General features: G+C 46.1%; 1 protein-coding gene across 1 annotated transcript; it reads left to right on the top strand.

Moving 5' to 3' along the window:
• Nucleotides 1-1,418: 1,418 nt before the first annotated feature.
• EAH_00036630 (Rhoptry neck protein 5, related) lies at nt 1,419-12,686 on the top strand (the record flags this gene model as incomplete). Its single annotated transcript, XM_013392045.1, has 17 exons — nt 1,419-1,434; nt 1,808-1,879; nt 2,265-2,339; nt 2,684-2,845; nt 3,095-3,244; nt 3,496-3,717; nt 4,638-5,062; nt 5,723-6,778; nt 7,277-7,529; nt 7,779-7,988; nt 8,219-8,299; nt 8,799-8,917; nt 9,230-9,704; nt 10,432-10,515; nt 11,476-11,720; nt 12,067-12,163; nt 12,453-12,686. Coding segments are annotated over 17 exons (3,976 nt in total), but the record flags the coding sequence as incomplete, so codon positions are not given.
• Between the last annotated feature and the right edge of the window lie 108 nt (nt 12,687-12,794).

Below are 12,794 nucleotides of genomic sequence, written 5' to 3'. Positions count from 1 at the left end.
TCTTTTATTTCTTCTTCGTAGTCTTTGTTATTATTATTATTACTATTAATATTAATATTATTATTATTACTACTACTACTATTATTAAATGCTGCACTTAAAACTGCATGCAAGAGGCTGCTTCTCTGGAGGTTTCATTCAGACACATCTCTGCTGCTGCAGTTGCCTCAATGCATGCAGCATTTGATGGCGCAGCAAACTGTAAACTCTAGAGCCCCACAAACAGCAGCTGCAGCAGCAGTTGCAGCAGCAACAGCAGCTGCAGCAGCCGCTGCTGCTAAGGGAAAGATGCTCCCCCATGTGCTGCAGCTGCGCAGCAAGAGCAGCCATGTGTGCTGTCTCTTCTAATACAGCGAATAAGTAGACAGTCATAAGAGAAAAACCGCTGAAAACCCTAAACCCTAAGCTCTAAGTCTTATGAAATTGAGCGCGCGTAGTTGCTTCAGGGATGAGCATGCGTTGCAAGTGCAGCAACATAAAAATATACGCCTTTATAAATATAAAATATATATCTCTATGTGTATATGACATATATATATATATATATATATATAATTATGTAATTTAGACGGGCAGTAACACATTTTTATAGGCGAAACAGATAGAAAAAGACTTAGTTTATTTTATTTGTGTATGAATCTGCAGACATCTTTTACTATTTATCTTTTATTTAGTTTTTATTTTTATTATATTGTAGAAAAAACTACGTGAGGCGGTCGATGGAGGGTTTATTCGTTTGATTGGCTGAGGAAGTCGTACACATATTATATATATAGTATATATATACATATATTATATATACACATATATGCGTATATATATATGTATGTATATATACATGTATATATGCAGTGTACATTACATATATCTATGTAAGGCTGCAAAACCACTAGAAAACTCTTTCTTCTTCTGAATTATCGCTTTATTACGTTGATTAAAATGATATTTCATTTAAAAATTATTTTATTTCTTTTTTTAAATGTCTATAAAGGACGCAATAAAGAGAAGCGCAGCAGCCGACCAGCGGCCTCCTCCGGCTGTCCGCTCCCTAAGGTTCTTCCTGCTTGAGTTTGATGTCTGCTGTATTTGTTTGATTGTTTTACTGGGTTTAAAATGTATAAAAAAAGATTAGATAAATAAAATAAATTTAAAAATTAAGAAAAACTAACAGACATTACTTAAGAAATGATGCCTTCCTTCCTTAGATACCCCAGGGGGCGGCCCGGCTGCTGTTGCTGTTGAATATTTATTTCTTGTCTGCTCCTGTGTAGCTTCTTTTTATCTTTATTTCTTTAAATATATCTTTGTTTTTTCTTTAATTGTTTTAAATATATCTTTGTTTTTCAAAGGATAATCAGCGTCTGCACAGAAGACTCCCCCTCCCTCTCTTCCTCTCCCTGGGGCCGTCTCGACGCAACATGTCCAGGCTGAGCAGTAAACCCTAAACCCTAAACCCTAAACCCTAAACCCTAAACCCTAAACCATAGACCCTTAATCCATAGGCTCGAAGTGGCGCCGTCGCCTCTTAGGCGCGCGACCCAGCAACGGCCTCTTCTATGTCTCCTTAAGGCAAAGCAATGTTAAACCCTAAACCCTAAGCCCTTCCCCTCATACTAGGGTTCCTTCTCCCCTCAAAAAGAAACAAGGATCCTAAACCCTAAACCCTAAACCCTAAAAATGTGTTTCTTTTGCCGGCGACCGATGTGCTCGAGCCCCCATTAATTCCTTGTCAACGCTTTTGCGGGACCACCATATTTAGGGTTTAGGGTTTAGGGTTTAGCGTTTACTTGGGGTGGTTTTGCTGCAGAGAGGCCCGCCGCCCTGGTGGTGCTGCATGGCTGTCTGCTGGCCCTTCTTTGTGTAGCAGCAGAGCCTGCAGGTGAGGCTAGCAGGCAGAAAGGAGACAGTTGTCTCCTTACTGCAGCACAACTCTAATGCTAAAGGGCTTGTGTTATTATTTCCCTCTTTGTGTGTGCTGCTGGCTTTGGTTTGCTTTTTATAATGAGATTAAGCGTCTCTTGTTTGTCTCTTTTGCTGTCTCTTTTGCTTTGCTGCATCTGCTGCACTTTGCTGCTCTCTTCTTCTCTAAGGCAACGACCAACAAGAATCTGCTGCTGCAGCAACAGCTGCATCAGGTAGGATATTTCCTTATTGTCTCTTTGCTGTTATTAAGGAGACAGAAGACGCTGTCGTTGCTGCGGTGTCTCTGTTTCTTTTATTTTAATACTGCTGCATCTCTTTGTCTCCTTTTTATTTACTCTCAGCGCGTACTGTACAAGTTCAATATGTTACCAATAATGCAGCAGATACAAAAGCTGTCTCCTCTGCGCACTCCCAAGGTGCGTGTTTTCTGTCTCTTATGTCTCCTTCAGGGTTTAGGGTTTAGGGTTTAGGGTTTCCATTGGTTTTTTGCCCTGCCGTTTAGGGTCCAGGGTGTAGGGTCTAGGGTTTAGGGTTTAGGGTTTCTCTTGTTGTGGCGCCGTAGGATGTAGGGTTTAGAGTTTATGGTTTAGGGGTGGTTTTGTTTCGATGTCCTAGGGTCTAGGGTTTAGGGTTTAGGGTTTCATTATTGTTCTGATGCCTTATGGTTTAGGGAGTTTAGGGTTTCAGATCATGCCCGTCTGTGCTTCGTAGCGCTTAAAATTTAGGGTTTAGGGTTTAGGGTTTGGGGTTTGCGGCTCAGATCTCCAGCTGCTGAGTCTAGTAGAGGCGGAGACAGCACAAACCCACATCTCTGCTGTACAAGACCCAGCGAGATACTGCAGCGATGTAGGGGCCTCCATGACGCACTTCTGTCAAACCTTAAAAGAATTTGCTGCTGCTGTACTCGTAACGGAGCAGCTAGGTAAGCAGCGCACTTCTTGCTGCTGTTGCTGATGCTGCTGGTCCTGGTCCTGCTGCTGCTGCTGCTGCTACTGCTGGTCCTGCTGCCGCTGCTGCTGGCCCTGCTGCTGCTGGTCCTGCTGCTGTTGCTGCTGACACGGTGTCTTGATGGATCTGGTAGAGGTGGCTGTGAGGAGGTGAAGGGAAAAGGAGACAAAAAAGGAGACAGCAGCACGATGCGCATGCGTGGTTTGCTGCTGCTGCTGAGCAGACGGTGTGGACTGCGCATACAAGACTCTGCAAGAGTTAAGGGAAGAAGCAAGACAGCAGAAAATAGAGAGAAAGGCAAGAAAGAAACAAGCAGCAGCAGAAGCAAAAGCAGCAAAGGCAGCAAAAGCAAGAGCAAGAAGAATAGCCAAAGGTCAGATGCCGTGCTGCACTACCTGCTGCTGCTACTGCTGCTGCTGCTCTAGCTGCTCTGGCTGCTGCTGCAGCAAAGCAGCATGGCTTTAGCCTGGGTTGCTGCCGCAGTAGCTGTTGCTGCTCCTCTTGCAGCATGGCCTTTGTTGCGGTTTCTGCTGCAGCAGCAAGAAAGAGCAACAGCAGCTTGTGTAGTATGTTTATTTGGGGTGTACAGACAACGTACGTTTTTCATTTTTGTTTGTACTGCAGGTATTCTTGCTGCTGGAGCAGCACAGAATGCAGAATCACATTCATTAAAGAAGACGTCGCTGCGGCCGCCAGCAGCAGCAGCAGCAGCAGCAACAGCAGCAACAACAGTGACTAGTTTACTGCAGCTGCCTTCATTAAGCGACCAAGCAGCACATCAAGAAGAACTTGCCAAGGCCTATGCTAGGCAGGTGCAGACAGCGCGGCAGAACTCCAAAGCAAACGGTTCGTTAAACCCTAAACCCTAAACCCTAAATGAGGGTTTAGGATTCTACAGCCCCCAAACCCTTGCAGCTCTGCCTCTTACCCGCTTTAAAACCCGTATACCTTCACTACAAAAGCAAAAATAAATTTTTGCTTCTCTCTTCATCCTGCTCTCAGCCCGTTGCTTTGTAGTCCTTACCTAAACCCTAAACCCTAAACCCTAAACGCCTTCAAGCGCACAAAGAGAAAGGCTTTTAACTTTCACATACAAATAGGGAAGAACTGAAGGAAGGGTTCTGCAGGATAGAAAACCCTAAACCCTAAACCCTAGGCACTGGCTCGGGTGTATCTATGCGCTGCAGAGGGAGGGCCAGGGCTCACCACAGCCACTATGAAGATATTTGATGGTAAGCCTCGCATACAGTGGCTATAGGAGGTTTACTTTAGGCTCGAGAGTGCTGCTTGTTTATAATCGACGCGTTTTGTTTTTATTTGTTTGTTGCTGCTGCAGCCGCTCTGTACATCCAGGCGGGAAGTAAGGCGGAACCTGCATCAGCAACTGCAGCTGCAGCAGCAGCAGCAGCAGCAACAACAACACTCAACAGCAGCAGCTGTTGCTCCAGTATTCGACAGCAGCGGCTGCCCCTGAAACAGCCATCAACAGCAGCAACTGCAGCAGCCCTCAACAGCACTTGCAACTGCAGCAACACCTATCAACAGCAGTAGCAGCTGCAGCACCCAGCAGCAGCTGCTGCACTGCTCACTTGCTGCTGCTGCTGCATCTCTTTTCTGCTTTCAAGCCCTTTGGGTTTGTTGTTGCTACCAATGCAAGTGCTGTATGTTGCTGCTTGTGTTCACCTCTGCTGCTGGTGGTGTTGCTGCTAATTGTTGCTGATGCTGTTGTTGCTGCTGCTGCTGCTGATGGTGTTGTTGATGCTCAGTTCTGCTGCTATGCGGAATGGCAAAGGAGTTGCTGGCGGGCATAATTGCTGCTGCTTCTACTGCACCTGAAGGTTCAACTTTTGAGCTAGATTTTGCTGCGGTTGAGGGTTCTCTTCGTTCTGTATTGATACAAGGAAGCTCTTTTGCGCAGCCTTTAGCTGTCTTTTGCGTAGCAATTATTGAAGAAGCTTTAAGTGGAATAAATGCAAAAAATAAAACAGCAGCAGATGCACAGACAGAAGCTTGCCTCTCCCTTAATGACCTTCAAACCGTTGCAACTGCAGCAGCAAAGCAAAAAGCTGAACTTACTGCAGCACAACTGCAAACACCAGCAGCAACAATCAATCAACAAGTACGAAGTAATGTAGCGGGAACTGCTACAGCAGGAATCACAGAACAAATGGCTCAGCAAGCCGTGGACCTGGTACTCTCCATCATTGATAGTAAGCTCATGCTGCTCCTGCTGTTGCTGCTTCTGCTGCTGCTGCTGCTTCGGCTGCTTCTGCTGCTTCTGTTATTGCTGTTGCACCCAGTTGCGGGTGATGCTGCATCCAGTTGTTGCTGGCGCTGCATCCAGCTGCTGTTGCTGCACCCAGTTGCTGTTGTTGCATCCAGCTGCTGTTGCTGCACCCACTAGCTACTAGTGCGCTCCGACCTGCTGCTTTTGCTGCACCCAGTTGCTGCTGTTGCTTCTGGGCTGACTCTTCTCGTCTCCTCCGCTTTAGTGGCAGTGTCTCCTGAAAAGCTTCTCTTCCTCTTTGCGTGTAGTGGACACCTGCTGCGGAGCAGCAGCAGCAACAGCAGCAGCAGCAACAACAGCAGCAATAGCAGCAGCATGTTGAGTTCTTTCTGTTGCATGCATGCGTTGTGTGCGGCTGCTACCAGGCCCTGATAGTGTAACAGGTAAGGAGACACCTGAATAGAAGCTAAAGGAATGGCTACGAGGGAGGGGAGAGCAGCAGGAGATGAAGCATTTGTCTCCTTTCTTTTTCTGTAAATGTTTGTGGTGTATGTTGAGTTATATTGGTGTCTCCATTTCTTTTTCTGTCTATTTGCAGTCGTCCGTTATACTAAAACTTCTCAGAGCTCAACCCCTACAGCAGGAGGTGGGGTTAAGCTGGTGGTTGGGAGCCAAGAGAATCCAATAGAAATACCCTCAACACCTCAGGTTGATCTAAGTACCGAGACGCCTGTAGTAGTGCCGCCGATGCCTTCTGTCTTGCTCCCTGGAGGGGCTCCTGACGTCAGCATTGCCAAAGGCGGAGGAGCAGCAGGAGGTGCAGGAGGAGCAGCAGGAGGTGCAGGAGGAGCAGCAGGAGGTGCAGGAGGAGCAGCACCAGGTGGAGGCGGGGGTTTTAGTGCAACAATCTCTTCTCATGCCCCTGGGTCTTCACCGATGGGCATGGGTGTTTCATCAGTATCAATTCACCCTCATTCACACCCTAGCGGCGGCGGCAGCAGTAGCAGCAGCGGCAGCATGCAGGGTTTGCCGGGGCAGCCCACATCCGTGCATATTATGCGTTTCGGTGATGGCCCAGGGGCCCAGGGGGGCCCCCATGGCGCCTCTGGGGGGCCCGTCATTACCTCAAGTGTGCGTGTTACCGATCACTACGGACAGGGGGGCCCCACTGGTGTCCCCCACTCCCGCGGCGTTCAAGTGCTGCACGTAGACTCTGAGGGGACCCCCGAGGGTGCAGCAGCGGGGGGCCCTCCACAAGGCCAAGGCCAGATGTATGGAGCAGGAGCAATGGGACACCCACCAATGGGGTCTGCGCCAACAGCAGTTTATCGAGTGCGATTCGGAGACAACTCGGGGGGACAGCAGCAACAGCAGCAGCAGCAGCAGCAGCAGCCTACTCATCCTGGAGCTACACATATCTCCTTTGGGGTAGAGGGCCCCCAGGGGCCCCCAGGGACAGGTGGCGGCTACTGGCGCGTGCAAGGAGGCGGAGACGGTGGTGGCGCAGCAGCAGGTGCACCAGGTTTTGGCTCTCTACAACAGAGGATAGGGACGCCAGACCCTAATCAGCTCTTCGTTCCTGGCTTCAATGCCACTTCTGTCACCCTCAGCGGTCTCCCCTTCTATGCCACTATGGGCCAAGTCCCCCAATTCGGTGCCCGCTTCCATGGAATCCAGCCGGTACACCGACGAGACCACCTAAACCCTAAACCCTAGACCCTAAGCCCTATAGCTAGCGAAATACAGAGAGGAAATGCTGGTTCACAGGGAATAACTAGCTGAGAAGGTATAGCTAGCTGCAAAAGGATAGTGCCTAGACATGCTTTGGTGGCTGTTGAGGTTGAGCTGAGAAGGTGTAGCTAGCTGAGCCGTTGTAGCTAGCTGAAAAGGTTTGGCTAGCAGGGCCGTTGTAGCTAGCGGAGCTGTTGTAACTAGCTGTGTGCGTGTGGCTAGCTGCGTCGTTATAGCTAGCTTCCCGGGTATAGCTAGCTAGAAATGCTCATCTAGCTGAGTGTGTCTATGTCGTAGCTAGCTACTGCGCCATTGTAGCTAGCTGCTGCTCCAGTGTAGCTAGCTGCTGCTCCTCCCGAGCTAGCTATATCGACCCTTTTATCTAGCAAATGTGTCTGCATCTTTTGGTAAGTTATTCCTTTTAAAAAAGTTTTGTGTTTTCTTCAGGACTTCATTCTTGGCAATGCAGGCACGCGTAGCGATGTCTGCGTAACAGAAGCAATGCTCGTTCCGTCAAGCAATTGGGGCCCCCGTCAGCGGTGGATGGTGGATGCCTTTGGGGGCCTCCCCCATTCACTTGGGGCTTATGCAGCTGCTGCTGTGGAGCGCTGGGCATTAAAAAGGGCTCATGAGGCAACCGATCATGTTTTCGTTCTTTTCACAGACAGAAATACTATCAAGACACATGTGGATAACTTGTGTAAGCTGCAACACCCACTGCTGCTGCTGCTCCGGCTACTGCTGTTGCTGTTGCTGCTGCTCTTGTTGCTGCTGCTAAGGCCACAAAGACACTGAGGCAACTTAGCGGAGGCTGCACACCGCTGCAGCACTGCAGCAGCAGCTGCTGCTGTAGCAGTGCAGCAGCAACAGCTGCCGCATGGGCTATGCATTAAGTTGTTTATTGCGTGCCTCCCCGTTTGTCTGTTTATTTGCTGTTGTGCTGCTGCAGTGAAGAAATACCAGATGCAGCTGCAAGAAACAACATCTCCTGCTCCTTCTTTTAATTCTCTTACCAGCAGCCCCTGCAGATCGATTGCGGATGAAGCACGAAGACTTTTTTTTGATCTCTTTTCTACCAGCCGCCTCTTCGGCTTAGTTAGCAGCAACCCCGCAGCAAATGCGCGACTAAGGCTACGCGCGCACCAGCTACAGAACCAGGGTCAGTTCTCACCCTTAGGGTTTAGGGTTTAGGGTTTATGCGGCAACGGTTCAGGGTCTACTGTTTAGGGTTTAGGGTTTAGGGTTCAGGATATACGGTTTAGGGACTAGGGTTTAGGGTTTAGGCTCTAGGGTTTAGTGCCGCGGGTTGGAGGAGAAGGGTCTAGGGCCTAGTGTTTAACGTTTAGGGTTTAGGGTTTAGGGTTTAGGGTTTGTGTGATTGCGTCTCAGGTATTACTCCTGTTATGCCTGCTGCTGTGGACGTTGCGTTAAGCGAAGAACTCCGGAAGATACAGAATAGCATTCATTCGGGTAAGACTTTGATTTTTTTGTTTGTTTTCTTGCTTCTGTTGCTGGGCTTATGGGGATAGAGAGGAAAAGAGAGAGTTGTGCGTGTTGTTTGCATGCAGGACAGAGGAAAGGCAAGCGAAGAGACACCCGAAGCTGCCTATACACCCCAATACCTTGTTGCTGCACTTGGGACATGCCTCCTCACCCCACAACCGCCGTTCCTGTTGTGTTGCTGCTGCTGCTACTTCGGATACATTTTGCGCTACTGCTGCTCACTCTAATGGTGCTGCTGCTTCTGATCCTGCTGCTTCTGATGCCTCTGCTGCTGCTGCTGCTGCAGGTGCCTACGGGTTCCTTGATGCTTGCGGCAAGGAGTGTTACAGGCAGACAAACAGTCGAAGAGGAGATGGTGAGGGTTTATTAGTCTTTCTTCATTATGATTGTTCTGTCTGTACTTTCTAAAGAAACAAGCATTATTTAAAAATAAGGGTTTCTTCTCTTTTCTTCTTTTCTTGTACAGTGTTGGCGAGCTCTGTCTTCTCCCTCGACACTACCTTGATGAAGCTTAACAGCGCTGCATTCCACGCTTTGACCCTCAGCATCGGCTTCTTTGGGGGCCTCGCCTCATCTGTCCCCTCCGTATGTCTAGGGTTTAGGGTTTAGGGTTTAGGGTTTAGGGTTTGGGGTTTTGGGTCTGCTGGGTGCTGAGCTGGGTCTCGCACGGCATCTCCAGTACAAGGTTTCTACTGTTGCAGGCTGCTGCTCTAAGGCTTAGTTAGGTTTAAGGTTTAGGGTTTACGGTGTAGGGTTAGTTAGGGTTTGGTATTTGTTGGAGTTGTGTTACGTCGCCTGCAGCCTCTTCTAGGAGCATGTTTTTATATCTAATTGCGCTGTACGGTTGAGGGTTTAGGGTTTAGGGTTTGTTGCTTGTTGTTTTGTGCGTATGCTCAGCTACCTGAGACGGAGCAGGCAGTGCTGCAAGCAGCACAAGAAAGAATGCTGTCTTTTTGGAGTAGTGGGAGCGATGGGAGCCGAAAGAAAAGAAAGAATAAGAAGGAAGCAAAAGCAGCAGCAGCAGCAGCAATAGACGGAAGTCTTCTTAGAGCTATTGAAGATTATACATCGGGCTTAGAGCGTCTTGTAACTGTGATGATGCACTCCGCCCATGCGCAACATTTATATAATCTTGCTGCACATACATGGATACAAATAAGAAGCATTTATAATGCAGCTGAGGGCTTTAAACCCCAAAAAAACCCGACAGCAAACCCTAGAAGCAAACAACTTGCTGCTGTCTTCAGCAAACTATGGTTCGATATGGATGCTACAGCACTGCAGCTGCAGCAGCAGCAGCAGCAAGTTGGATCCTCACCATCCTTACTTAAACCTTTTGGCGCTGTCCTTGCATCTATTGCTCTGCAACTCGGTAGGTAGTACAGGAGAAAAGAGACAGAAGAGGAAGCATTTATATTTACTTGTTTGTTTGTTTTGTTTGCTTGTTTGTTCGTTTATTTGTTTGTTTGTTCGTTTGTTTGTTTTGTTTGCTCGTTTGTTCGTTTCTGTGAGTTTGCTTTTGTGCATTTGTTTGTGTTTATTTGTGCATTTGTTTGTTTGCAAGTGCTCGTTACGCTTTATTCTTTTATCTTTTTGTTTGCATTTAGTTGTTTGTCTCTGTTTATTTTTCATGTATTTGTTTGCTTGCATTTATTTATTATTCCCAGAAACAACAAATTAATATAAAAATTAATTAATTAATTATATCAATTCATTAATCCGCTTACTTGTTTTTGTTTGTTTATTCGTTATCAATAGTTAATGAATAACTAAACTAATTAATGTTGAGTTGCGAAATTGCTCGCATTAATGCATAACTTATCTAATTAATATTGCTTTCTTTATTTAGTTGGAATAAATAAATAAATTAAATAAATAAATAAATAAATAATTATTTTTATGTTTATTTGTGTCTTCGTTAGCATTAAATTGATGAATAACTAAACAAATTAGTATTGCTTTGCTTGTTTGCTAGTATTAGTTAGTAAATAACTAAACAAATTAACATTAACTAATATCAATTAACTAATTAATTAATTAATTAATTAATTAATTAATTATTTCTTTGAGTGGTTTGTTATGAATTGTATGTCTCTCAGCGTTCTTCTTACATTCCGTCGTAGAAGAATATCAAAGAGGTTTTTGGAGCAAGGCAGGAGCATCAGTAAAAGCATTTTTTCAGGGTTTGTTTAGAAAAGATAAACGGATGAGTATAGCAAGTACCTGGGGACAGATAAAGAAAGAAGCAGAAGGGCTGCAGCTTGGAAACACAAAAGGCTTTCAAGGAGCTCTCTATGCAACCCAACAGCTAGGGTCCTTATTTATTAAAAGATTTATTACTCCAATTGTTCAGCAGCAAAATGCTTCTCCTATTATGCCGGCTTTAATTTCTTTTATTTTTGCAATCGTCTCTCAGTGGGCAGACTCAACACAATCACAAAAATTCAGTCTTAGCAATCCTCATATACCTAAAGCAAAAAAATTACTCCTCTACAATCTACTCCTACACCGTAAGCAAACCCTAGAATAGAGCTAGGGTTTAGGGTTTAGGGTTTAGGGCTTACGGGACAGGGGCTAGGGTTTACCGTTTAGGGTTTAGGATCCTGTGGGTTTCCTAGTTCAGAGCTAGCCTCCTTTATTCGCCTTCAAAACGAAGACTTGTAAGGCTTATGGTTTAGGGTTTAGCGTTTAGGGTTTAGGGTTTTGTTGTTGCTTCTGCAGCAAAGAGTTTGACTGAAGTAGCTACGCAATTGATAAGGAACGGCTGTGGAGGTGAGTGGGGCGCCTGTGTCTCTATCTCCGTCTCTGTCTCTATCTCTGTGTCTGTCTCTGTCCCTGCATCTGTGTGTCTATCTGAGTCTCTGTCTCTATGTGTTGCTGTCTCTGTCTCTATCTTTGTTGCTGTCTCTGTCTCTATCTTTGCCTCTATCTCTGTTGCTGTCTCTGTCTCTATCTCTGTCTCTGTCTCTGTCTCTATCTCTGTCTCTGTCTCTATCTGCATCTATGTCTCTGTCCCTCTGTCTCCGTTCTCTATAGTATGCTTTTATAAGTGCCTTAACAGCCTCCCCGCCACCCGAAAGACGTGCTGCTGCTACTCATGGTGCTGCTGCTGCTGCTGCTGCTGCTGCTGCTGGTGTTTGCAGAGGTGAAGACGATAGACATGGGTCAGGTGGCTGCAACAGTGGAGTTATCAGGGAAGAGACAGACAGCCGGGCGAACAATTTTAAAGCAAAAGAAAGTTTCTGTTAAGTCTTCGGCATTACCTTATCTTTTAAATAAACTTTTAGCAGAGTATACAGATCCTTTAGATATACTTAGAGTAGCACAAGACCTCGCTTCCCGCTGCAACGCTCCTACAAAGCAAGAAGCACCAAAGAAGAGAAGGATAGTAAGACAGACACAAAACAAATATATATATATATATATATATCAATACCTAAACTGCAATTATTTCAAATACTCCTGCTGCAGCACCAACACATGCAGCACAAGCAGTCGTCTGTTATGCTGCTGCAGCACAAATTGATACAGCACCACTAACAGCTGCAGCTGATGCAGCAGCTGCAGCAGCTGCAGTAGCTGCAGTAGCTGCAGCAGGTGCAGTAGCGAGTGATGCAGGCAGGCCCTTTTATCAGGCGGCAGCGGGAGCATCTGTGAAAGCTGCTGCTGCTGCTACTGCTGCTGCTGCTGCTGAATTTGTGCTGTCTGTTGCTGCTGTTTTGTCTGTATTGCAGCTGAAGAGATCAAAGCCAATAAATCTTGATGATGACAGAGTTGCGCAGATGCTGAGCTCGAAATTTGTCTTAGATTCATGGTGTCTCCTTTATAAAGGTGAGAAGAAAAGAGACTGTCTCCTTTCTGTCTCCTTTTCTTTGTTTGCACACACAGATACAGCAGCAGCCGCAGCAGAAGCAAAACCAACACTAATAACAACAAGAACAGCAACAGAAACACCAGCAGCAGCAACAACAACAACAACAGCAACAACAGCAATAGTACAGCAACACGAATAACAACAAGACCAGCAACAAACAGCAGCAGCAGCAACAGCAACAACAACAAGAGCAGCAGCAGCAGGAGCAGCAGCAGGAGTGTATATATGTTTGTTTTTTTGCTGCAGACTTTGTAGCGAAGAACATGACCGGGGTGCGCAATACGAAGAACGGCAACAAATTATTTTTGCATTTGGAAGCAGAATTAGATAAAACGGCAGAAATTGTTTTGAGACCCTCTGTCTCTGGTGCTGCTGCTGCTTCTTCTTGGGTTCTTAACATCAAATGCCCCTTCATGAAGGACTTCTTAGATGCAGAATTGAGACAAACAACCCGCAGAAAAATGCTCCAATATGCTATCAGTGAGACATTCACGCTAAACCCTCTCTCCTATACATAAATATATATATATATAGACATATAGTTATGTGTATATATATGCATATATATATATATATATATATAGATGC

Source organism: Eimeria acervulina, genomic scaffold (genome assembly GCF_000499425.1).
Source record: "Eimeria acervulina Houghton genomic scaffold, Eah_scaff397, whole genome shotgun sequence".
Classification (NCBI taxonomy): Eukaryota; Apicomplexa; class Conoidasida; order Eucoccidiorida; family Eimeriidae; genus Eimeria; species Eimeria acervulina.
The sequence above is the reverse complement of the archived record's forward strand: the minus strand, read 5'-3'. Positions and strand labels throughout refer to the sequence as shown.